General features: G+C 44.2%; 1 protein-coding gene across 1 annotated transcript; it reads left to right on the plus strand.

The window, feature by feature from the left end:
* Positions 1-5,601: 5,601 nt before the first annotated feature.
* Positions 5,602-15,561, plus strand: LOC139530248 (TIP41-like protein). The gene is made up of 8 exons (XM_071326468.1): positions 5,602-5,696; positions 12,150-12,277; positions 12,488-12,667; positions 12,829-12,928; positions 13,483-13,614; positions 13,849-13,944; positions 14,132-14,194; positions 14,951-15,561. The coding sequence occupies exons 2-8, from the start codon at positions 12,153-12,155 to the stop codon at positions 15,080-15,082; spliced, it is 828 nt and encodes a 275-aa protein (XP_071182569.1). The 5' UTR covers positions 5,602-5,696; positions 12,150-12,152; the 3' UTR covers positions 15,083-15,561.
* The last annotated feature ends 9,276 nt before the right edge of the window (positions 15,562-24,837 follow it).

A 24,837-nucleotide genomic window follows, 5' to 3' on the forward strand; every position in this document is an offset into this window, starting at 1 on the left:
AAGGGGGGGGGGGGTTAGAAGGATTACTTTATCCTATCCTAGGTATTCCTTAAAGAGGTGGGGTTTCAGGTGTCTCCGGAAGGTGGTGATTGACTCCGCTGACCTGGCGTCGTGAGGGAGTTTGTTCCACCATTGGGGTGCCAGAGCAGCGAACAGTTTTGACTGGGCTGAGCGGGAACTGTACTTCCTCAGAGGTAGGGAGGCGAGCAGGCCAGAGGTGGATGAACGCAGTGCCCTTGTTTGGGTGTAGGGCCTGATCAGAGCCTGAAGGTACGGAGGTGCCGTTCCCTTCACAGCTCCGTAGGCAAGCACCATGGTCTTGTAGCGGATGCGAGCTTCAACTGGAAGCCAGTGGAGAGAGCGGAGGAGCGGGGTGACGTGAGAGAACTTGGGAAAGTTGAACACCAGACGGGCTGCGGCGTTCTGGATGAGTTGTAGGGGTTTAATGGCACAGGCAGGGAGCCCAGCCAACAGCGAGTTGCAGTAATCCAGACGGGAGATGACAAGTGCCTGGATTAGGACCTGCGCCGCTTCCTGCGTGAGGCAGGGTCGTACTCTGCGAATGTTGTAGAGCATGAACCTACAGGAACGGGTCACCGCCTTGATGTTAGTTGAGAACGACAGGGTGTTGTCCAGGATCACGCCAAGGTTCTTAGCACTCTGGGAGGAGGACACAATGGAGTTGTCAACCGTGATGGCGAGATCATGGAACGGGCAGTCCTTCCCCGGGAGGAAGAGCAGCTCCGTCTTGCCGAGGTTCAGCTTGAGGTGGTGATCCGTCATCCACACTGATATGTCTGCCAGACATGCAGAGATGCGATTCACCACCTGGTTATCAGAGGGGGGAAAGGAGAAGATTAATTGTGTGTCGTCTGCATAGCAATGATAGGAGAGACCATGTGAGGATATGACAGAGCCAAGTGACTTGGTGTATAGCGAGAATAGGAGAGGGCCTAGAACAGAGCCCTGGGGGACACCAGTGGTGAGAGCACGTGGTGCGGAGACAGATTCTCGCCACGCCACCTGGTAGGAGCGACCTGTCAGGTAGGACGCAATCCAAGCGTGGGCCGCGCCGGAGATGCCCAGCTCGGAGAGGGTGGAGAGGAGGATCTGATGGTTCACAGTATCAAAGGCAGCCGATAGGTCTAGAAGGATGAGAGCAGAGGAGAGAGAGTTAGCTTTAGCAGTGCGGAGCGCCTCCGTGACACAGAGAAGAGCAGTCTCAGTTGAATGACTAGTCTTGAAACCTGACTGATTTGGATCAAGAAGGTCATTCTGAGAGAGATAGCAGGAGAGCTGGCCAAGGACGGCACGTTCAAGAGTTTTGGAGAGAAAAGAAAGAAGGGATACTGGTCTGTAGTTGTTGACATCGGAGGGATCGAGTGTAGGTTTTTTCAGAAGGGGTGCAACTCTCGCTCTCATATCCAACTGTTTGTGAATCTCATTGACTAATGGGAGTTTTACTTACTCAAATGTGTTCTCAGAGCAGAAAGGAGAATTATTGGTTGTGTCAGGCAAACAATGAAAATGGACAGGAGGAGGCGGGAATACCAAACAGAGCAGGCGGGGGAGTAAACGTGTCATGTGACGGGATTCTAAAACATTTGAGGGGGAAAAAGTGAGGCAAGAACAAAAAGGGAAGAACAAAATTCTGCAGGAATGAGCAGCAACAAAGCAAAACAAGGTAAGTTGAATATAGATAGCAAGTTATTCATTTAGCATATTAATGCCCTTTTTTCAGCTGTCATGTCCTGACCTTAGAGATCCTTTTTATGTCTCTGTTTTGGTTGGTCAGGGCGTGAGTTTCGGTGGGCATTCTATGTCTGGTGTTCTATGTTGTCCTTGTGTTGTATTTCTGTGTGTTTGGCCTGGTATGGTTCTCAATCAGAGGCAGCTGTCTTTCATTGTCTCTGATTGAGAATCATATTTAGGTAGCCTGTTCCCACCTGTGTTTGTGGGTGGTTGTTTCCTGTTTAGTGTTTGTTTCACCTTTCAGGACTGTTTCTTTGTCGTGTTTGTTGTTTTGTTTAGTGTTGCGTATTGAATTAAAGAATATGAACACTTACCACGCTGCACCTTGGTCCTCTTCTTCTACTCCAGACGACAAGCGTTACAGCAGCTAGTCTAAATAATTAATGAAATACTAAATGTGATGCAAGCTAAAGTCAGTTAGCTAAAATGTGTTTTTCTTGCTAATGTTACAGTTTAGCCTTATTTACCAACCTAACTAGCAAGTAAACAATTTAAGCCTGATGGAAGTGAATGAACCTACAGCAGCCAAGGTGATAATGGCTGAGGTCATTTTGGTTTGTGTTTGCTGTTCTCCAAAAGCATTGTAAAGTTTTGGAATTGCATAGAAATGTAGTAAATGAGCTTCACTTAAACAAAATCCTGGGAGCTGCCTACATACCACCACAGACCGATAATCGAACTAAGACCGCACTCAATGAGCTGTATTCCACCATAAGCAAACAGGAAAACGCTCATCTAGAGGCGACGCTCCTAGTGGCCAGAGACTTTAATGCAGGGAAACTTAAAGCCGTTTTACCAAATTTCTATCAGCATGTTAAATGTGCAACCAGAGGGAAAAAAACTCTAGACCACCTTTACTCCACACACAGAGACACGTACAAAGCTCTCCCTCGCCCTCCATTTGGCAAATCTGACCATAATTCTATCCTCCTGATTCCTTCTTACAAGCAAAAATTAACGCAGGAAGCACCAGTGACTCGGTCAATAAAAAAGTGCTCAGATGAAGCAGATGCTAAGCTACAGGATTGTTTTGCGAGCAAAGACTGGAATATGTTCCGGGATTCTTCTGATGGCATTGAGGAGTACACCACATCAGTCACTGGCTTCATCAATAAGTGCATTGATGATGTCGTCCCCACAGTGACCGTATGTACATACCCCAACCAAAAGCCATGGATTACAGGCAACATCCGCACTGAGCTAAAGGCTAGAACTGCCGCTTTCAAGGAGCGGGACTCTAACCCTGAAGCTTATAAAAAATCCCGCTATGCCCTCCGACGAACCATCAAACAGGCAAGCGTCAATACAGGACTAAGATCGAATCGTACTACACCAGCTCCGACGCTCGTCGGATGTGGCAGGGCTTGCAAACCATTACTGACTACAAAGGGAAGCACAGCTGAGAGCTGCCAAGTGACACGAGGCTACCAGATGAGCTAAATGCCTTCTATGCTCGCTTCGAGGTAAATAACACTGAAACATGCATGAGAGCACCAGGTTTTCCGAACGACTGTGTGATCACGCTCTCCGCAGTCGATGTGAGTAAGACCAGACGGATTACCAGGACATGTACTGCGAGCATGCGCTGACCAACTGGACTGGCAAGTGTCTTCAATTACATTTTCAACCTCTCCCTGTCCGAGTCTATAATACCAACATGTTTTAAGCAGACCACCATAGTCCCTGTGCCCAACAACACTAAGGTAACCTGCCTAAATGACTACCAACCCGTAGAACTCGCGTTTGTAGACATGAAGTGCTTTGAAAGGCTGGTCATGGCTCACATCAACACATTATCCCAGAAACCCTAGACCCACTCCAATTTGCATACTGCCCCAACAGATCCACAGATTGCACTCCACACTTCCTTTTCCCACCTGGACAAATGAAACACATATGTGAGACTGCTATTCATTGACTACAGCTCAACACCATAGTGCACTCAAAGCTCATTAATAAGCTCAGGACCCTGGGACTAAACACCTCCCTCTACAACTAGATCCTGGACTTCCTGACTGGCCGCACCCAGGTGGTCAGAGTAGGTAACAACATATCCGCCACGCTGATCATGAACACATGGGCCCCTCAGGGGTGCATGCGCAGTCCCCTCCTGTACTCCCTGTTCACTCATGACTGCACGGCCAGGTACAACTCCAACACCATCATTAAGTTTGCCGATGACACAACAGTGGTAGGCCTGATCACCGACAATGACGAGACAGCCTATAGGGAGGAGGTCAGAGACCTGGCTGTGTGGTGCCAGGACAATAACCTCTCCCTCAACGTGATCAAGACAAAGGAGATGATTGTGTACGACAGGAAAACGAGGACCGAGCATGCCCCCATTCTCATCGACAGGGCTGTAGTGGAGCAGGTTGAGAGCTTCAAGTTCCTTGGTATCCACATCACCATCAAACTAACATGGTCCAAGCATACCAAGATAGTTGTGAAGAGGGCATGACAAAACCTATTCCCCCTCAGGAGACTCAAAAGATTTCGCATGGGTCCTCAGATCCTCAAAAGGTTCTACAGCTGCACCATCGAGAGCATCCTGACTGGTTGCATCACTGCCTGGTATGGCAACTGTAGTGCGTACGGCCAAGTACATCACTGGGCCAAGCTTCCTGCCACCCAGGACCTCTATACCAATTGGCCCTAAAAATTGTCAAAGACTCCAGCCACCCTAGTCATAGACTGTTCTCTCTGCTACAACACGGCAAGTGATACTGGAGTGCCAAGTCTAGGTCCAGAGGCTTCTAAACAGCTTCTACCCCCAAGCCATAAGACTCCTGAACATCTAATCCAATGGCTTATTTGCATTGCCAACCCCCCTCTCCACCACCTATTTTACACCGCTGCTACTCTCTGTTATTATCTATGCATAGTCTCTTTAATAACTCTACCTACATGTACATATTACCTCAATTACCTCGACTAACTGGTGCCCCCACACATTGACTCTGTACCGGTACTCCCTGTATATAGTCTCGTTATTGTTATTTTACTGCTGCTCTTTAATTACTTGTACCTTTTATTTCTTATTCTTATTTTTTAAACTGCATTGCTGGTTAGGGTTAAGTAAGCTTGTGACTGATACGCTGATTTGATTAGAATGCGTTAGAAAACAGTACAAATTTAATAAAACCTTCACTGTTATCGCACATTTCCAACTACAGTACGAGTCATAAACATATAACGTAGGTTATGGGTCAGGCTTTTTGTAGGGGACTTATTCAATCACTCTCTACACTGCCATACATACATAGACAAGGGGCTCCCGAGTGTCGCAGCTGTCTAAAGACACTGCATCTCAGTACATGAGGTGTCACTACAGACACCCTCGTTCGAATCTAGGCGGAATCACAACCGGCTGTGATTGGGAGGCCCATAGGGCACAATTGGCCCAGCATCGTCCGGGTTTTGCCAGTGTAGGCTGTCATTGTATATATGAATTTGTTCTAAACTGACTTGCCTAGTTAAATAAAGGTTAAATAAATAAATCAAAGCTGTACTGTACCAATCGGGCCATAGACAGTACCACCCACTGTACCAAATCCTAGGATGGGATCAATTACTTAGGACATTCTCACAACTACCATTTTGTTTGGAATACTTGACTGTAATGCCTCTGATTATGTCATTGATACCAGTCATCTTCTCTCTCCCATGTCTGGGTGACAGCGCAGAATATCACCACAACATATAAAAAGTAAAGCTGCCATACACTTAAAGTAAAAAATAAATAAATATGAAAACATTTCTACGATAATATTTTCTTACATTTTTTATTTCTGTTCAATTCATTTTTGGGACCTGTCTTACAAAGCAGCTAGTATATGGCTAAATGATGCGGAACCATATAATACAATAATGAAAAGTACGTCGGAAGCATTTCTGTGAAGCTCTCTCTTTCATGGACGTTAGCTGACGATCAAAATACTGGAGTAAGTTGTGTACTTTTAGCTATCTTTTTAATGTAATATCTGATTTTAATTTCAATGATGTGTCTTTTCTGTAGGTTATTCATTTGGGATGGCTATCCATTAGTACCGAAGTTAAGATAACAAGCTTATATGGTGATGGTGAGCCAGCCAGCTTGTCACAAGACAAGCCGGCGGCGCAGCCAACGTAGCTGGTGTTAGCCAGCTAGATAAATACGTTTGTGGGATGCTTGATCTAGTTATTGCATGGTTGTTTGCGGCTCCTTTTGAATAAACATTCATGCCCGTTTGTCAGCTACCTGCTGCTTCTTTTATATAGCATTGCATTTTGCAATAGTTAAACGTTGGCCGCTATGATGAGCCCCGCCTACTTCCTGGTTTTCCCTAATCTTAACCAAATTCTTCAAACCTGCTTGTTTAATTATCTTAACCTGCTGCGTAATTTATAACCTGCTCAAAAATAACTTCCGGTCGTAGCTGTTCTTCTTTGAGGTTTAATGGCAATTGTTATCCAATAAATGTTGCATTACCTCCACCTACTAGACTGTACAACTCCCTTATTTATTTTTTTCACCTTTATTTAACCAGGTAGGCCAGTTGAGAACAAGTTCTCATTTACAACTGCGACCTGGCCAAGATAAAGCAAAGCAGTGCAACACAAACAACACTGAGTTACATAAATAAACAAATACCCTACCATCTAACACAACACTCAAATTATAAAACACCACCCTACTCCACTATTTAAATCTATTTAGTCCTACCTCAGGCCAACAACCTGAATGGATGGGACACCACCACTTAACACACCCTGTAATGCTTCTGAAGTCTCACACACCGAAATCCCTCTCTGCAGTTGCCACCACAACCTACATTTTCTGCAATTTACGTTCCATCCCTGCAGTACAGTTGATAACCATTGCTATAAATGCTAAAAATCCAATCTTACTGAAACATATCACTTGTTGGCCTATCCCTCTGTACTGGTACAGATCTACTACTCACACCACTCTTCTCAGGATCCCTCCCCCTTAACCCATCTTCCTCTACTATCTTCACTGCCTCAGCATATGACAACTTAAATTAAGGTTAGCAGTGTGGTTATGGGTAGGTTTAAAATCAGATTTTAATAATAAATTGTAGAAATAGGCTGGGTTTATCAAATTTTATTGGTCACATACACATGGTTAGCAGATGTTAATGTGAGTGTAGCGAAATGCTTGTGCTTCTAGTTCCGACCATGCAGTAATATCTAACAAGTAATCTAACAATTTCACAACAACTACCGTGTAAAGGAATGAATAAGAATATGTAGATATAAATATATGGATGAGCGATGGCCGAACGGCATAGGCAAGATGCAGTAGATGGTATAGAGTACAGTATATACATATGAGATGAGTAATGTAGGGTATGTAAACATTATATAAAGTGGCTAGTGATACATTTATTACATCCAATTTTTAATTATTAAAGTGGCTAGAGATTTGAGTCAGTATGTTGGCAGCAGCCACTCAATGTTAGTGATGGCTGTTTAACAGTCTGATGGCCTTGAGATAGAAGCTGTTTTTCAGTCTCTCGGTCCCAGCTTTGATGCAGCTGTACTGACCTCGCCTTCTGGATGATAGCAGGGTGAACAGGCAGTGGCTCGGGTGGTTGTTGTCCTTGATGATCTTTTTGGCCTTCCTGTGACATAGGGTGGTGTAAGTGTCCTGGAGGGCAGGTAATTTGCCCTCTGTGATGCGTTGTGCAGACCTCACTACCCTCTGGAGAGCCTTGCGGTTGTGGGCGGAGCAGTTGCCGTACCAGGCGGTGATACAGCCCGACAGGATGGTCTCGATTGTGCCTCTGTAAACGTTTGTGAGTGTTTTTGGTGACAAGCCAAATTTCTTCAGCCTCCTGAGGTTGAAGAGGCGCTGTCTGTGTGGGTGGACCATTTCAGTTTGTTCGTGATGTGTACGCCGAGGAACTTAACTTTCCACCTTCTCCACTACTGTCCCGTCGATGTGGATAGGGGGGTGCTCCCTCTGCTGTTTCCTGAAGTCCACGATCATCTCCTTTGTTTTTTTGACGTTGAGTGTGAGGTTGTTTATCTTGACACCACACTCCGAGGGCCCTCGCCTCCTCCCTGTAGGCCGTCTCATCGTTGTTGGTAATCAAGCCTACCACTGTGGTGTCATCTGCAAACTTGATGATTGAGTTGGAGGCGTGCATCGCCATGCAGTCGTGGGTGAACAGGGAGTACAGGAGAGGGCTGAGAACGCACCCTTGTGGGGCCCCAGTGTTGACGATCAGTGGGGTAGAGATGTTGTTTCCTACCCTCACCTCCAGGACCCAGTTGCACAGGGTGGGGTCGAGATCCCGGGCCTCGAGCTTAATGACGAGTTTGGAGGGTACTATGGTGTTAAATGCTGAGCTGTAGTTGATTAACAGCATTCTTACATAGGTATTCCTCTTGTTCAGATGGGTTAGTGCAGTGCAATTGCGTTGTCTGTGGACCTATTGGGGCGGTAAGCAAATTGGAGTGGGTCTAGGGTGTCCGGTAGGGTCGAGGTGATATGATCCTTGACTACTCTCTCAATGCACTTCATGATGACGGAAGTGAGTGCTACGGGGCCATAGTCCCACAAAGTCTATGACTTTGCTGTGGTAACTATTAATGACCGATTTTCATAGGGTATTGAGAATCATTAGGAATTGTGTTCTGTTGTAATAGCTAGGTGTGAAGTGTCCCACTTCAGGAGGGCGGACGTGTGCTTCAGGAGGGTGGACATCTGTGCTAGAAAAGCAGAGGCCTTGGGCAGAGCATGTGAGCAGAGTTGAGCAGTTGGAAATCCTGCTCATCTGAGATGTGCACTCCAGCGCTCCATGTCCTTTCCTACCACTCAGCTAAAAACCTCCCGGTGCTCAGTTCTTTTTCTTCTCCTAAGCTCCTTTCGTTAAAAATCACAATTTAACCAACAGCCATCTATTTTTGTGACTATCTGGACCCCTATATGGATTTCAATGAAAAGTATTTGACTAAACATGGAAAGGGGAACGTAAGAAGCGAACATAATTTCAAAAAGCTACATGTCATATTAAACAGTATATAAAAACTCTAAATAAGTCAGGAGCCAGACAGGGAGCCTAAGGAGGAATGGAAATTAATTATTTAGGCTATATTATTTCAAGGCTATAGCCTACAAAGAAATACATTGTGAAGCATTTGCGAGTGCGACACAATAGGCTGGTAGGAACAAAGCACATATAGGCTATGACTTGCTTAGTCATTTTTCATTTAATTTGTATTTAATTCTAAGTGCCTTTGAATTCATTTTTTAGAAACACGAGTTTGGCCGGTCTGTGGCTTCAGGCTCATGCGATGGTGCCTGGAGAGCCGGTCAGCAGCAGAGAATATCCTCTCCGCACTTGCAGAGCCACTGGGGATGCTAAACACCCTTTTGGCCACTCTTGCCAGGCTGTGCAGAGATGCAGAGCTACTTATTTTTTTCTATAGGTAGGTCTAAAGGGTTTTAGGCAAAATAACCCAATCAAAACGGAAAGCTCCTTGAACGTGGGAATATGCCAGGCCTATTGTGCAAAGATCTATTATGGCCTATTGTATAGATAAAAAACGAAAATTAACAAATCGTTTTAGGAGATCAGATTTTTAGTTTAGAGATACTTTGCTCCAATGACACACTTATCTACCCACCTCGTTCTTTTCTTTTTGCATGTGCCGGTAGTAAGTACACCATCATGCTTTTGGGATAAGTGTCTTTTCAGATCCCAAAATGATTCTTTAGTTGTGGACACTACATCACCGCACTCCCTCACTTGATCTTGGTCCTCATCTTTGTAAGTCACCTTGATGTAGCACCTGTATGTTTTATCAGTTTCTGTATGAAAATATCTAGCGAACTCCATGACAGTAGCTAAAGTAAGGGGCTATAGCAGCACACAAGTACACTACAAATGCATGCTGGGGTGGGCATGCCCTAAGCTTATGAAGTGAGCACTATTGGAGCGAAATTGGAGCAGGCCGATGCTCCTTTGGGATTTTCGCTCACGCTCCAGTCAAATTGGGCACGCTCCGCTCCGCTCGCATACTCTGGCCCTGGGTTCAAGCAACAATAGAACAATGAGCCAGATATTTCACCTGATGTATAAATGTGAAGCATCCAGTTGGCGTTTCCACTCACTACCAAACATGGTGAGAGGAAGCTCACTGAAGATGGAGCGAGATGGATTTTGGCAGACATTCTGCACATTTTCTACATACATTTTTCTGTTTCCAAAACGAGAATCTGTAACAAACAAGTGGACTGCGTTTTGTAGATTTTACCCTTTGCCAAAGATTCCAAAAAGTGCATTGTTTAGGAAGAGTAAATGGGCTAATTGAGGTATTGCACACTTCGGAGTAGGCGTTCCATAATGGAAATATGCAAATAAATGATAGAACACGCCAATAGGATCTCACTAGCTCGTGCTTGACTCTGCCCACCTCCTTGCTTGTTCTGCCGACTATGATTCATTTGTTCCCATTGGAAACGACAGACAAGAGCCTATCTTGGATTAGTTATAAAACTGTGGTTCAAGCCCCTGTGTGAGTCGAATCAGGAGGAGGTAGTACTCGCTAAACAGCGTGACGTTAGCCGAGGCATCCGATAGTGGCCACTAGATCTGCACTATTGTCTAGGATTGCATTCCCGGTGGACCGGCTTGTACATAAAGCATCTTCCATTAAGGCTGCAAATCCATACTTTTATTACTTTTAATTTAACTGTCTTAATAAAACAGAATTTTCCACCACTATTTTTGGAATTTCTGACAATTTAAGATGTTGCACACTGCGTTCAGCCAAGGGTGTGCAACAATCCCAAAGCCTTGTTCACATTAAAAGCTCTGCATAATCAATCCAACGTCTGCAGTGGCCGTACAGCATTTACTGTGATAAGGCCTCCGCAGAAATCCGAGCAGCGTACCTCTTTATGAAGGAAGTTGTCAAGGAAGGGAGTTTTTATACAGGACCTCCCGCCCCCACCTACCGTCAACCAATAATTTCAATACGGAGCCTTCTGCATTGTTTCAAAATTTGGGAGGCGCACGGCAATGTAGTACGGATGTAGTCCGCAATTGCGTTAAACCCTCCATATTGAGCCTCGGAATTGCATTGCCAGAGCAAGCATATATTTTCATCTTCTGTGGTATATTTATGCACGATGGCGCACGCGCGCGCGCAGCCGGATTGGGTTCCGTGTTACATTTTGTCCACCCACACCAAACGCGATCACGACACGCAGGTTAAAATATCAAAACAAACCCTGAACCAATTATATGAATTTGGGGAAAGGTCGAAAAGCATTAAACATTTATAGGAGATCCCACGTGGGTACCTGCTTATATAAACCAATGAGGAGATGGGAGAGGCAGGACTTTCAGTGCGATCTGCGTCAGAAATAGAACTGACTTCTATTTTAGCCCTTGGCAACGCAGATGGTCGTTGGCGCAATAATTGAATAATATAGATTTTGAAATTTTTGCAACGCTCGTGCATGCAACACGAGCGGTGTAGTCAGTCTGTTAGACATTTTTCTAACTTTACGTCATCTTCAGTCCAGCCAGAGTTCATTGGAGAACAGGAAGTTACTAAACCACAGAAGATGAAAATATATGGGTTTCGGTGATGGCTTTATGGGTTAGCTAGCAATTTGTAAATAATTACCTATTCCTGTGAGTAGTATTTTAATAGTAATGTTACATTGCCTGTTAAGCCAACTATATTATGGCTGTTGCCTCCCGTTAGTTTATTGTGATGGTAATGACGTTTGATTTTTATGATAATTATTAGGTGGAGGCTGCTACAGTGGTATCATCAACCTAGCTTTTAGCTAGCTAGCTGCTCTGCAGTGCAAGGTAGCTTGACTTGCTATAAAGTTAGACAAACAAGTTGATGAAAAAGTAACTAAACAAAACATGTTTTATCACCTGAGACAATGTATTTATCCTGTCTTGAATGAAAATGTCATATTTAGCATTTGTACAAAACAAATGCCATCTCTGACAAGACAGGCTCTTTTTCATCTTTCGTTACAAACACTAACTTACACTTGTCTGTTCAGTAGCGGGACAAGACTCCGTAAACATGACCTACAGCGTAAGGAAATCCGTGTGGGGCATAAGTTGTCAGAATCTGAAAATGGTGGTGGAAAATTTGTTTTATTAAGACATTACACATTTGTATAATTTTTACCCAACGGCTCACCATTAAAGCTAGTTAAGGAGGAAAATGATGCCGTAGAAGCCCGAATGACGGATGTTTTATTTACCAGCCGGTCCACTGGGACACTAGTGTAATACCGGGAATACACATAAATCCTAGACAGTGCAGATCTAGCGGCCACTATTGGCTGTCTAGGCTATCGTGACGTCCTTTACTTCTGTCTCTGATGGGTTTGGTGTCTGTATTTACAGTTGATGTTGGCCAATTTGTCAGCCATGATGACCCATGGGTTTAAGAGCAGTAAGCAAGACTTCACATTCGGACCATGGAAAGTGACTGCTGCAAAAACCCACATTATGAAGTCCAAGGACATTGAACGGTAAGCTATTCCAAGTATTTTGTGTCAAAATTTTGTGACAAATACTTTGTCTTTTTAATTCTCGGTTTAATATTCTTAAGGTTTAGTCTACATTGGGGAGCTTGTTTATCGACTTAGACTTACTTTTAGTCATTCAAATTTTGACAATTTACCAACTAAGCTACATTGAGGTTAGTTGTGCAGGTTTCAATCTTGACAGTTTCGTCCCAGGTTAGGGGAGGAGATGCACATGCCCTCGCTCCCAGAGATGCTGTTTGGGGACAACATTCTACGCATCCAGCACACAGACGGCTATGGCATTGAGTTCAATGCCATCGATGCCCTCAAGAGGGTCAACAACATGCATGACTCTGTGAAAGTGGCCTGTGCACAGGAATGGCAAGAGAGCAGGTACAACCCATATCATAAGACCTCTGTGATAATACACTAGCCACCTTCACTGTCTAAATGCTGATGAAGTAGAAAAAACTGTGGCATTTTAAAATTGTTTAGTCCTAATCAGTCCTATTATGGAGAATGATCTCAGTGAGTGGATGTGGCTGTATTCCCAGGGCTGATTCTGAACACTCCAAAGAGGTAGTGAAACACTACGACTGGACATATACCACAGACTACAGAGGCACCTTGTTAGGAGAGGACCTGCAGATGACGGTGAGAGGCTTCTCGGTTCACACTGTGGATACAACACAATATACCAAACACAAACATTACAAAATAAGGGACAAATGTTAACTTCTAAGTCCAAATTTAACTTAGACTCACATTGACATCGATGCATGACTAAGTGGAAGATTTTATCCTAAGTCATTGGCTGTGTTTAAGACAGACTTTATTGCAGATGCCTGCCAGATCTCACATTGCTTGGATAGGTGATTAACATGTTATCTAACCACGCCATATGATATGGCAGTCTGACGCCCGACTGCGCCGTTAAGGATGTGTCACACAACCATCGGTTGATGAAATGCAACGACTGCAATGTAGTTAGTCTGGAACGCAATAGTTTTTCCGCATAGGCTTAATATTCTAAAACATTTTGGTCTCAAGATGTCTCTTGTCTGGGGGCCATTCACTAGGAATGAAACGGGCTGAAATGGGGAGGGTCCTACCTGAATGTGTCTAATAAGAAACTTTTATTTTCGTGGCAAAATACTTTATTTTTGCTATGGTGTGCACTAATGAATACACACCTGCTATTCCATCAGGCGACAGAAACGTCGGAGCGCATTGACATGGAGAAGCTGAAGGCGCGAGAGCAGATCATGTTCTTCGACGACGTGCTTTTGTTTGAGGACGAGCTGCACGACCACGGAGTGTCCATGATCAGCGTCAAAATAGTGAGTGGTAATTTCAGACAGGAACTGACGCTTTATGATGACATCGCCCCATATGTCTGTCTCCGTGACAAGCACCAAAGGACATGCTCTTGCGGGGGCTGTAAGACCAGGAATAAAAAAAGGCAATTTTCCTATTCAACTACGTATGTTAAATGCATTTCCTACTTGCCTCTGAGAGGCTGATGAGATTTTGAAGAATGACTTATCCTCTTGTTACCCACATGTGTGATACAGAGAGTGATGCCCACCAGTTTTTTCCTGCTTCTGAGGTTCTTCCTGCGAGTGGATGGAGTTCTGATCCGTATAAACGACACGCGGCTCTACCACGAGGCAAGTGTGACTGGGCTGTCCTGAGAAATGACAATCGATTAACCACCAGAGTGGATGTGCATGGCAGTCATATTCTGTGGATATCTTTAGCAGGAAATGGACAATATTCACTGTTAAGAAGTTCAACAATGAAATGGCTAGGCCTACTTATGAAATGAGTCATCACTTACCCTGGTTTTCTTTACAGGCTGGAAAGAATTACATGATCAGAGAGTATAGTACTCGAGAAAGCAACATTTCAGAATTGCAGGTGAGAATTGTATTTTCTGTTTGGAGAGTACATGTGTAGCGGAAGTCAGCTGGCAAGTCAGAGTAAGTTTAGTATCGTCTCCTTCCTGAAAGCTTGAAGCACTGATGCCTCAGATCCTTAAACCCCCCTTACACTCGTGGGAAAAACATGTGTGACCAGTGTAGCATTTGAACAAGAACACTTTGAAGATTATGGGGAAATTATCTCACCAAAGGTGAGGACACAACAGTTCACCTGACAGAGGATTGAATCCAAACATTAAACTGTTGATGGGCGTTTTACATTTGCTGAACTTTTCACAGCATTTGTCAATCACGAAATCTGAAAATACTCTGGATACATTCAGTAACATAAGAATATTCATTGACATTTTGGAGTAGGTGCAGGATAAGATAAAACGATTACAATGGTTTGAGCGAGAGGTCTAACTTTTGTCTCCAAGTGGCCGCACCTCCAAACTGCGCCGTGTCTAAGTAATTTCAATGCAATTTTATGACTCAAGGAAAGAGGCTTCAACTATAAGGACTTTGGTATGACTCGGCTAGGGTTTGAACTCCCAAACTTCCAATCTCAGGTCACTTTTAACCACAAGTGATCAGCATTTCCATACTTTGCCAAAAAGTATGTATGGTTTTGTCTAAAACATATTGTCCAAATCATTCATGCTACATCATGCATGTCACTGTGCAGCTGATACTATCATACCGCTATTGTAAAGGGTTAGTCATTTACAAAATCTCCCTCCTTGTCTTCCAGAACGTCCCTGCTGCTCTGTACACCGACCCCAATGAGATCTCCCAGCACTTAACCCTGAAACTGACTAAGTGTGAAAAGCTGGAGCTCCCTGAGACAGGCCCTCAGCCAGGGAACACAGAGGCCCCCCAGTGATGGAGAGCAGGCTGGGCACTATGACTGGACATCACATTCACTTGTGTCTGGACTTAAGACAAGGGCGGGCCAAACAAGGAAGAGTTTACCCTCCCTCCCTTTATTTTTTATAAACTGAGAACACTGCACCTGCCTCCCTCCACACACAAAAAACAACAGTTCATAGATCTTCATTTTGGCATGGTCAAGTGGCCTCTTATTTGTGTTATTTCACATTTCCTCTATGTAAATGTTTTGGTAGGAAAACTGTGATAATTGTGTCTTTTCTATTAGAACACCACATAATGGTTGTGTTGAATTCTACGTAACGTAGTCTGATACTTGAAGGTTGTGCTATGTTAAATGCATGCAGCTTTGGCTTGGATATCACAGAGATGGCTACACTGAAAAAATATATATAAACACATCATGTAAAGTGTTGATCCCATGTTTCATGAGCTAAAATAAAAGATCACAGACATTTTTCATACGCACAAAAAGCTTGTTTCTCAATGTTGTGCACAAATTTGTTTATATTACTGTTAGGGAGCATTTCTCCTTTGCCAAGATAATCCATCCACCTGACAGGTGTGGCATATGAGCAAGCTGATTAAACAGTATGATCATTACACAGGTGCACCTTGTACTGGGGACAAAAAAAGGCCACTAAATCAAATCAAGTTTATTTTATATAGCCCTTCGTACATCAGCTAATATCTCGAAGTGCTGTACAGAAACCCAGCCTAAAACCCCAAACAGCAAGCAATGCAGGTGTAGAAGCACGGTGGCTAGGAAAAACTCCCTAGAAAGGCCAAAACCTAGGAAGAAACCTAGAGAGGAACCAGGCTATGAGGGGTGGCCAGTCCTCTTCTGGCTGTGCTGGGTGGAGATTATAACAGAACTATGCCAAGATGTTCAAAATGTTCATAAGTGACAAGCATGGTCAAATAATAATCATGAATAATTTTCAGTTGGCTTTTCATAGCCGATCATCAAGAGTTGAAAATAGCAGGTCCGGGACAGGTGGCGGTTCCATAACCGCAGGCAGAACAGCTGAAACTGGAATAGCAGCAAGGCCAGGTGGACTGGGGACAGCAAGGAGCCATCACGCCCGGCAGCCCCGACGCACGGTCCCAGGGCTCAGGTCCTCCGAGAGAGAGAAGGAGAGAATTAGAGAGAGCCAAGATTTTCAAAATGTTCATAAATGACAAGCATGGTCAAATAATAATCAGGAATAAAAGTCAGTTGGCTTTTCACAGCCGATCATTAAGAGTTGAACAGGTAGGGGTTCCATAACAGCAGGCAGAACAGTTGAAACTGGAACAGCAGCAAGGCCAGGTGGACTGGGGACAGCAAGGAGTCATCATGCCCGGTTTGCCGTGACGTATGGTCCTAGGGCTCAGGTTCTCCGAGAGAGAGAAAGAAAGAGAGAACGAGAGAATTAGAGAGAGCATACTTAAATTCACACAGGACACTGGATAAGATAGGAGAAGTACTCCAGGTATAACCAACTGACCCTAGCCCCCCGACACATAAACTACTGCAGCATAAATACTGGAGGCTGAGACAGGAGGGGTCAGGAGACACTGTGGCCCCATCCGAAGATACCCCCGGACAGGGCCAAACAGGAAGGATATAACCCCACCCACTCTGCCAAAGCACAGCCCCCACACCACTAGAGGGATATCTTCAACCACCAACTTACAATCCTGAGACAAGGCCGAGTATAGCCCACAAAGATCTCCACCACAGCACAAACCAAGGGGGGGCGCCAACCCAGACAGGAAGATCACGTCAGTAACTCAACCCACTCAAGTGACGCACCTCTCCTAGGGACGGCATGAAAGAGCACCAGTAAGCCAGTGACTCAGCCCCTGTAATAGGGTTAGGGGCAGAGAATCCCAGTGGAGAGAGGGGAACCGGCCAGGCAGAGACAGCAAGGGCGGTTCGTTGCTCCAGAGCCTTTCCGTTCACCTTCACACTCCTGGGCCAGACTACACTCAATCATATGACCTACTGAAGAGATAAGTCTTCAGTAAAGACTTAAAGGTTGAGACCAAGTCTGCGTCTCTCACATGGGTAGGCAGACTATTCCATAAAAATGGAGATCTATAGGAGAAAGCCCTGCCTCCCGCTGTTTGCTTAGAAATTCTAGGGACAATTAGGAGGCCTGCGTCTTGTGACCGTAGCGTACGTGTAGGTATGTACGGCAGGACCAACTCGGAAAGATAGGTAGGAGCAAGCCCATGTAACGCTTTATAGGTTAACAGTAAAACCTTGAAATCAGCCCTTGCCTTAACAGGAAGCCAGTGTAGGGAGGCTAGCACTGGAGTAATATGATCAAATTTCTTGGTTCTAGTCAGGATTCTAGCAGCCGTATTTAGCACTAACTGAAGTTTATTTAGTGCTTTATCCGGGTAGCCGGAAAGTAGAGCATTGCAGTAGTCTAACCTAGAAGTAACAAATGCATGGATAAATTTTTCTGCATCATTTTTGGACAGAAAATTTCTGATTTTTGCAATGTTACGTAGATGGAAAAAAGCTGTCCTTGAAACAGTCTTGATATGTTCGTCAAAAGAGAGATCAGGGTCAAGAGTAACGCCGAGGTCCTTCACAGTTTTATTTGAGACGACTTTACAACCATCAAGATTAATTGTCAGATTTAACAGAAGATCTCTTTGTTTCTTGGGACCTAGAACAAGCATCTCTGTTTTGTCCGAGTTTAAAAGTAGAAAGTTTGCAGCCATCCACTTCCTTATGTCTGAAACACAGGCTTCTAGCGAGGGCAATTTTGAGGCTTCACCATGTTTCATTGAAATGTACAGCTGTGTGTCATCCGCATAGCAGTGAAAGTTAACATTATGTTTTCGAATAACATCCCCAAGAGGTAAAATATATAGTGAAAACAATAGTGGTCCTAAAACGGAACCTTGAGGAACACCGAAATGTACAGTTGATTTGTCAGAGGACAAACCATTCACAGAGACAAACTGATATCTTTCCGACAGGTAAGATCTAAACCAGGCCAGAACTTGTCCGTGTAGACCAATTTGGGTTTCCAGTCTCTCCAAAAGAATGTGGTGATCGATGGTGTCAAAGGCAGCACTAAGGTCTAGTAGCACGAGGACAGATGCAGAGCCTCGGTCTGACGCCATTAAAAGGTCATTTACCACCTTCACAAGTGCAGTCTCAGTGCTATGATGGGGTCTAAAACCAGACTGAAGCATTTCGTATACATTGTTTGTCTTCAGGAAGGCAGTGAGTTGCTGCGCAACAGCTTTTTCTAAAATTTTTGAGAGGAATGGAAGATTCGATATAGGCCGATAGTTTTTTATATTTTCCGGGTCAAGGTTTGGCTTTTTCAAGAGAGGCTTTATTACTGCCACTTTTAGTGAGTTTGGTACACATCCGGTGGATAGAGAGCCGTTTATTATGTTCAACATATGAGGGCCAAGCACAGGAAGCAGCTATTTCAGTAGTTTAGTAGGAATAGGATCCAGTATGCAGCTAGAAGGTTTAGAGGCCATGATTATTTTCATCATTGTGTCAAGAGATATAGTACTAAAACACTTGAGTGTCTCCCTTGATCCTAGGTCCTGGCAGAGTTGTGCAGACTCAGGACAATTGAGCTTTGGAGGAATACGCAGATTTAAAGAGGAGTCCATAATTTGCTTTCTAATGATCATGATCTTTTCCTCAAAGAAGTTCATGAATTTATTACTGCTGAAGTGAAAGCCATCCTCTCTTGGGGAATGCTGCTTTTTAGTTAGCTTTGCAACAGTATCAAAAATAAATTTTGGATTGTTCTTATTTTCCTCAATTAAGTTGGAAAAGTAGGATGATCGAGCAGCAGTGAGGGCTCTTCGGTACTGCACGGTACTGTCTTTCCAAGCTAGTCGGAAGACTTCCAGTTTGGTGTGGCGCCATTTCCGTTCCAATTTTCTGGAAGCTTGCTTCAAAGCTCGGTTATTTTCTGTATACCAGGGAGCTAGTTTCTTATGACAAATGTTTTTCGTTTTTAGGGGTGCAACTGCATCTAGGGTATTGCGCAAGGTTAAATTGAGTTCCTCAGTTAGGTGGTTAACTGATTTTTGTCCTCTGACGTCCTTGGGTAGGCAGAAGGAGTCTGGAAGGGCATCAAGGAATTTTTGTGTTGTCTGAGAATTTATAGCACGTCTTTTGATGCTCCTTGGTTGGGGTCTGAGCAGATTATTTGTTGCGATTGCAAACGTAATAAAATGGTGGTCCGACAGTCCAGGATTATGAGGAAAAACATTAAGATCTACAACATTTATTCCATGGGACAAAACTAAGTCCAGAGTATGACTGTGGCAGTGAGTAGGTCCAGAGACATGTTGGACAAAACCCACTGAGTCGATGATGGCTCCGAAAGACTTTTGGAGTGGGTCTGTGGACTTCTCCATATGAATATTAAAATCACAAAAAATTAGAATATGATCTGCTATGACTACAAGGTCTGATAGGAATTCAGGGAACTCAGTGAGGAACGCTGTATATGGCCCAGGAGGCCTATAAACAGTGGCTATAAAAAGTGATTGAGTAGGCTGCATAGATTTCATGACTAGAAGCTCAAAAGATGAAAACGTCATTTTTTTTTTGTAAATTGAAATTTGCTATCCTAAATGTTAGCAACACCTCCGCCTTTGCGGGATGCACGGGGGATATGGTCACTAGTGTAACCAGGAGGTGAGGCCTCATTTAACACAGTAAATTCATCAGGCTTAAGCCATGTTTCAGTCAGGCCAATCACATCAAGATTATGATCAGTGATTAGTTCATTGACTATAACTGCCTTTGAAGTGAGGGATCTAACATTAAGTAACCCTATTTTGAGATGTGAGGTATCACGATCTCTTTCAATAATGGCAGGAATGGAGGAGGTCTTTATCCTAATGAGATTGCTAAGGCGAACACCGCCATGTTTAGTTTTGCCCAACCTAGGTCGAGGCACAGACACAGTCTCAATGGGGATGGCTGAGCTGACTACACTGACTGTGCTATTGGCAGACTCCACTAAGCTGGCAGGTTGGCTAACAGCCTGCTGCCTGGCCTGCACCATATTTCATTGTGGAGCTAGTGGAGTTAGAGCCCTATCTATGTTTGTAGATAAGATGAGAGCACCCCTCCAGCTAGGATGGAGTCTGTCACTCCTCAGCAGGTCAGGCTTGGTCCTGTTTGTGGGTGAGTCCCAGAAAGAGGGCCAATTATCTACAAATTCTATCTTTTGGGAGGGGCAGAAAACAGTTTTCAACCAGCTATTGAGTTGTGAGACTCTGCTGTAGAGCTCGTCACTCCCCCTAACTGGGAGAGGGCCAGAGACAATTACTCGATGCCGACACATCTTTCTAGCTGATTTACAGGCTGAAGCTATGTTGCGCTTGGTGACCTCTGACTGTTTCATCCTAACATCGTTGGTGCCGACGTGGATAACAATATCTCTATACTCTCTACACTCGCCAGTTTTAGCTTTAGCCAGCACCATCTTCAGATTAGCCTTAACGTCGGTAGCCCTGCCCCCTGGTAAACAGTGTATGATCGCTGGGTGATTCGTTTTAAGTCTAATACTGCGGGTAATGGAGTCGCCAATGACTAGGGTTTTCAATTTGTCAGAGCTAATGGTGGGAGCCTTCGGCGTCTCAGACCCCGTAACGGGAGGAGTAGAGACAAGAGAAGACTCGGCCTCAGACTCCGACTCGCTACTCAATGGGGAAAACCAGTTGAAAGTTTCTGTCGGCTGAATGAGCGACACCGGTTGAGCATTCCAACAGCATTTCCCTCCAGAAGCCATGAGAAAATTGTCCGGCTGCGGGGACAGTGCGGGGGGATTTATACTAACGTTACTATCTGTACTTACTGGTGGCACAGACGCTGTTTCACCCTTTCCTACACTGAAATTACCCTTGCCTAACGATTGCGTCTGAAGCTGGGCTTGCAGCACAGCTATCCTCGCCGTTAGGCGATCATTCTCCTGTATATTATGAGTACAGCGAATGCAGTTAGAAGACATCATGTTAAAGTTACTACTTAGCTTCGGCTGTTGAAGGTGCTGACGAACCATGTCCAGATAAAGCGTCCGGAGTGAAAAAGTTGAATGAGGGAAAAAAGTTGTGATGGAAAAACTAAAAATATAAACGTAAAGTTGTCAGCTAGCAAAGCAAAGCTAGCAAAGTAAAGTTGGCAACAAAACGCACAGCAACACGTCTGCAAATGTGCAGTTTCACACAACACAATGCCACAGTTGTTTCAAGTTTGAGGAAGTGTGCTATTGGCATGCTGATTGCAGGAATGTCGACGAGAGCTGTTGCCAGAGAATTTAATGTTAATTTCTCTACCGCCTCCAACGTCGTTTTAGAGAATTTGGCAGTACGTCCATCCGACCTCACAACCGCAGACCACATTTGCACACCTGAAGAATTTCTGCACAATCTGTCAGAAATAGTCCCAGGGAATCTCACCTTTATGCTTGTCATCCTCACCAGAGTCTTGACCTGACTGCAGTTTGGCGTCGTTACCGACTTCACTGAGCAAATGCTCACCTTAGATGGCCACTGGCACACTGGAGAAGTGTGCTCTTCACGGATTAATCCTGGTTTCAACTACCGGGTAGATGGCAGACAGCATGTGTGGGCCAGCGGTTTGCTGATGTCAACATTGTGATCAGAGTACCCCCATGTTGTTGGTGGGATTATGGAATTAGCAGGCAATCGCTACGGACAACAAACAAGTTTTTTTGATCGATGTTTGAATGCACAGAGATACCATGACGAGATCCTGAGGCCCATTGTCGTGCCATTCATCTGCCGCCATCACCCCATGTTTCAGCGTGATAATGTACGGTCCAATAACACAAGGATCTGTACTCAATTCCTGGAAGTTGAAAATGTCCCAGTTCTTCCATTGCTTACACACTCACCAGACAGGTCCCCCATTGAGCATGTTTGGGATGCTCTGTATCAACGTGTACGAAAGCGTGATCCAGTTCCCGCCAATATCCAGCAACTTTGCACAGCCATTGAAGAGGAGTGGGACAACATTCCACAGTCCACAATGAACACCCTGATCAACTCTATGCAAACGAGATGTCGGGCTGCATGAGGAAAATGGTGGTCACACCAGATACTGACTGGTTTTCTGATCCACGTCCCTACTTTTTGTATCTGTGACCAACAGATGCATATCTGTATTCCCAGTCGTGAAATCCATAGATTAGGGCCTAATGAATTTATTTCAGGTGATGGATTTCCTTGTATGAACTGTAACTCAGTAAAATCTTAGAAATTCTTGCATGTTTCATTTATATTTTTGTTCCGTGTATTATGGAGTTCCATTCCTCGTGTGATCAAAACATTAAAAGAGCCAATGTGTAAATAAATAAACTACACCAGAGAGGAACGGAAAGCACTTGTTTCCCTTCAGACATTATACGCTGCAGGATGGAACACAATTCTCACGTTTAGCTATCAAACCTAACTGGTTAGGTCATGTTTTGAAGTGGAGGGAGTGCAGGGCTTAGCATGTCCCTCGAGGAGGCTAAAAAGAGATTTAGACTTGGAAAAGTAAAATATTTTCAGGAGTCGGGTAAAGGGAGGAGGATTGGAAGGAAAGACAGGAGGTTGGAAAGACTGAGGGAGGCAGAGGATGGGTTTCTATCTGTTGAAGATACTGTAGCAATACTAAGGGAAAGAGTATGTCGAGGAAGATTGGTGTCAAGTTCAAACAGAGTGAGCCAGATGCCAGTTCAAGTTCTGGAGGTGAAATGGAAAGGGAAGAAGGTGTTGTGAGAAGCTCGGAGCCTGAGCCTTGCACTGATGGACATGGTTATGTTAAAGATACATTTGGTCCAGTGTGAGTGAGATTTTTGAAGAAGGTGGAACCAGGCCTTTCGGCTGATCCATGGGTGGTTTCAGGTTGGGTGGGAAAGATGGTGGGTGCTGTTGAGCTTGTGATGTTGTTTTGTGTTTCTTGAGATCAGAAGCTTGTGATGTTGTTTTGTGTTTCTTCAGATCAGATGGAGCAGACGCTTCATGCGAGGCAACTAGGGAAAGACCTGTATCTTACTTTGCGCTTAGATACAGGGCACCATTGAAGGGAGTGATTTCTGCGGTAGCTGTACGTGTGGAGGTGGAGCAATTTAGGCTGAAGATTCCTGGTGTTTGTGACGCCCGCCGTTTGGTGCGACGCAGACCTGGTGGGGAGCGTGGTGAAACAGAGCTTTTATTCAGAGTCTTTACCTGACAAAGTAGTGTTAGATTTGAGTTATGCTATTAGAGCTTTAGTGCCAAAAAGACTGCTGTGTTATAGGTGTCACGTTTATGGGCATGTTGCAGCAGTGTGTTGGAGGGAGAATCCAAGATGTGGCAAGTGTGCTGGAGGACATGGGAAAGAGGAATGTGTAGTTTTAGTGGGAAAATGTGTGTCAACGATAGGGGTGCTCATGTTGCTGGTGGTTGGAGGTGTCCTGTGCGAGAGCAGGTTGAGGTTGCCAGGGTCAGAGTAGTGCAGAAGATGTCTGCTCTATGCTGAGGCAGTGAAGAAAGATAGGCCAATGAGTGATATGTTTGAGTATGGTTGGCTTCTTAGCGTTCATCACGATGGTTATCAACTGTACCGCAGAAGTCAGAGACGTACTTGGGGGTAGGTACGAGAATTGACTTCAGAAGAGTTACAGGGTGTGTTGAGTGGTAGTTTCCCGTCCTCTCAGGTCGTTGGCCTGGGCTAGGATCAAATCAAATTTTATTTGTCACTTACGCCGAATACAACCGGTGAAATGCTTACTTATAAGCCCTTAACCAACAATGCAGTTCAATAAATAGTTAAGAAAATATTTACTAAATAAAGTATTTTATTTTAAAAAAATCAAAATTAACAAGAAAATTACATAACAATCACGAGGCTATATGCAGGGTGTACTGGTATCGAGTCAATGTGAGGGGTACAGGTCAGTTGAGTTCATTTGTAAAGTGACTTCAAATCACCCAGTATGGCTATCTGCAGCGTTAGTTCTAGGTAAATGTTGCAATTCTTCAGCCAGTCCTGGACCTGTGACCAAAAGCGAGCTACATATTGGCAGTACCAAAATAAATGATCGAATGACTCTGCCTCCTTGCAGCAAAATCTGCAGAGCCAGGAAGATTGTATCCCCCATATACAGTTGAAGTCGGAGGTTTACATACACCTTAGCCAAATACATTTAAACTCAGTTTTTCACAATTCCTGACAATTAATCCTAGTAAAAATTCCCTGTCTTAGGTCAGTTAGGATCACCACTTTATTTTAAGAATGTGAAATGTCAGAATAATAGCAGAGAGAATGATTTATTTCAGCTTTTATTTCTTTCATCACATTCCCAGTGGATCAGAAGTTTACATACACTTAATTAGTATTTGGTAGCATTTCCTTTAAATTGTTTAAATTGGGTCAAATGTTTCAGATAGCCTTCCACAAGCTTCCCACAATAAGTTGGGTGAATTTTGGCCCATTCTTCCTGACAAAGCTGGTGTAACTGAGTCAGGTTTGTAGGCCTCCTTGCTCGCACACGCTTTTTCAGTTCTGCCCACAAATTTTCTATAGGATTGAGGTCAGGGCTTTGTGATGGCCACTCCAATATCTTGATTTTGTTGTCCTTAAGCCATTTTGCCACAACTTTGGACGTATGCTTGGGTTCATTGTCCATTTGGAAGACCCATTTGCGACCAAGCTTTAACTTCCTGACTGATGTCTTGAGATGTTGCTTCAATATATCCACAATTTTCCCA

Source organism: Salvelinus alpinus, chromosome 1, assembly GCF_045679555.1.
Source record: "Salvelinus alpinus chromosome 1, SLU_Salpinus.1, whole genome shotgun sequence".
Taxonomy (NCBI): Eukaryota; Metazoa; Chordata; class Actinopteri; order Salmoniformes; family Salmonidae; genus Salvelinus; species Salvelinus alpinus.

Coding starts and splice junctions, on each gene's coding strand:
- LOC139530248 (XM_071326468.1), top strand. CDS start 12,153: ATGTTGGCCAATTTGTCAGCCATGATGACCCATGGGTTTAAGAGCAGT. Junction 12,668..12,828: donor CAGGAATGGCAAGAGAGCAG/GTACAACCCATA, acceptor CTGTATTCCCAG/GGCTGATTCTGAACACTCCA. Junction 13,945..14,131: donor ACACGCGGCTCTACCACGAG/GCAAGTGTGACT, acceptor TTTTCTTTACAG/GCTGGAAAGAATTACATGAT.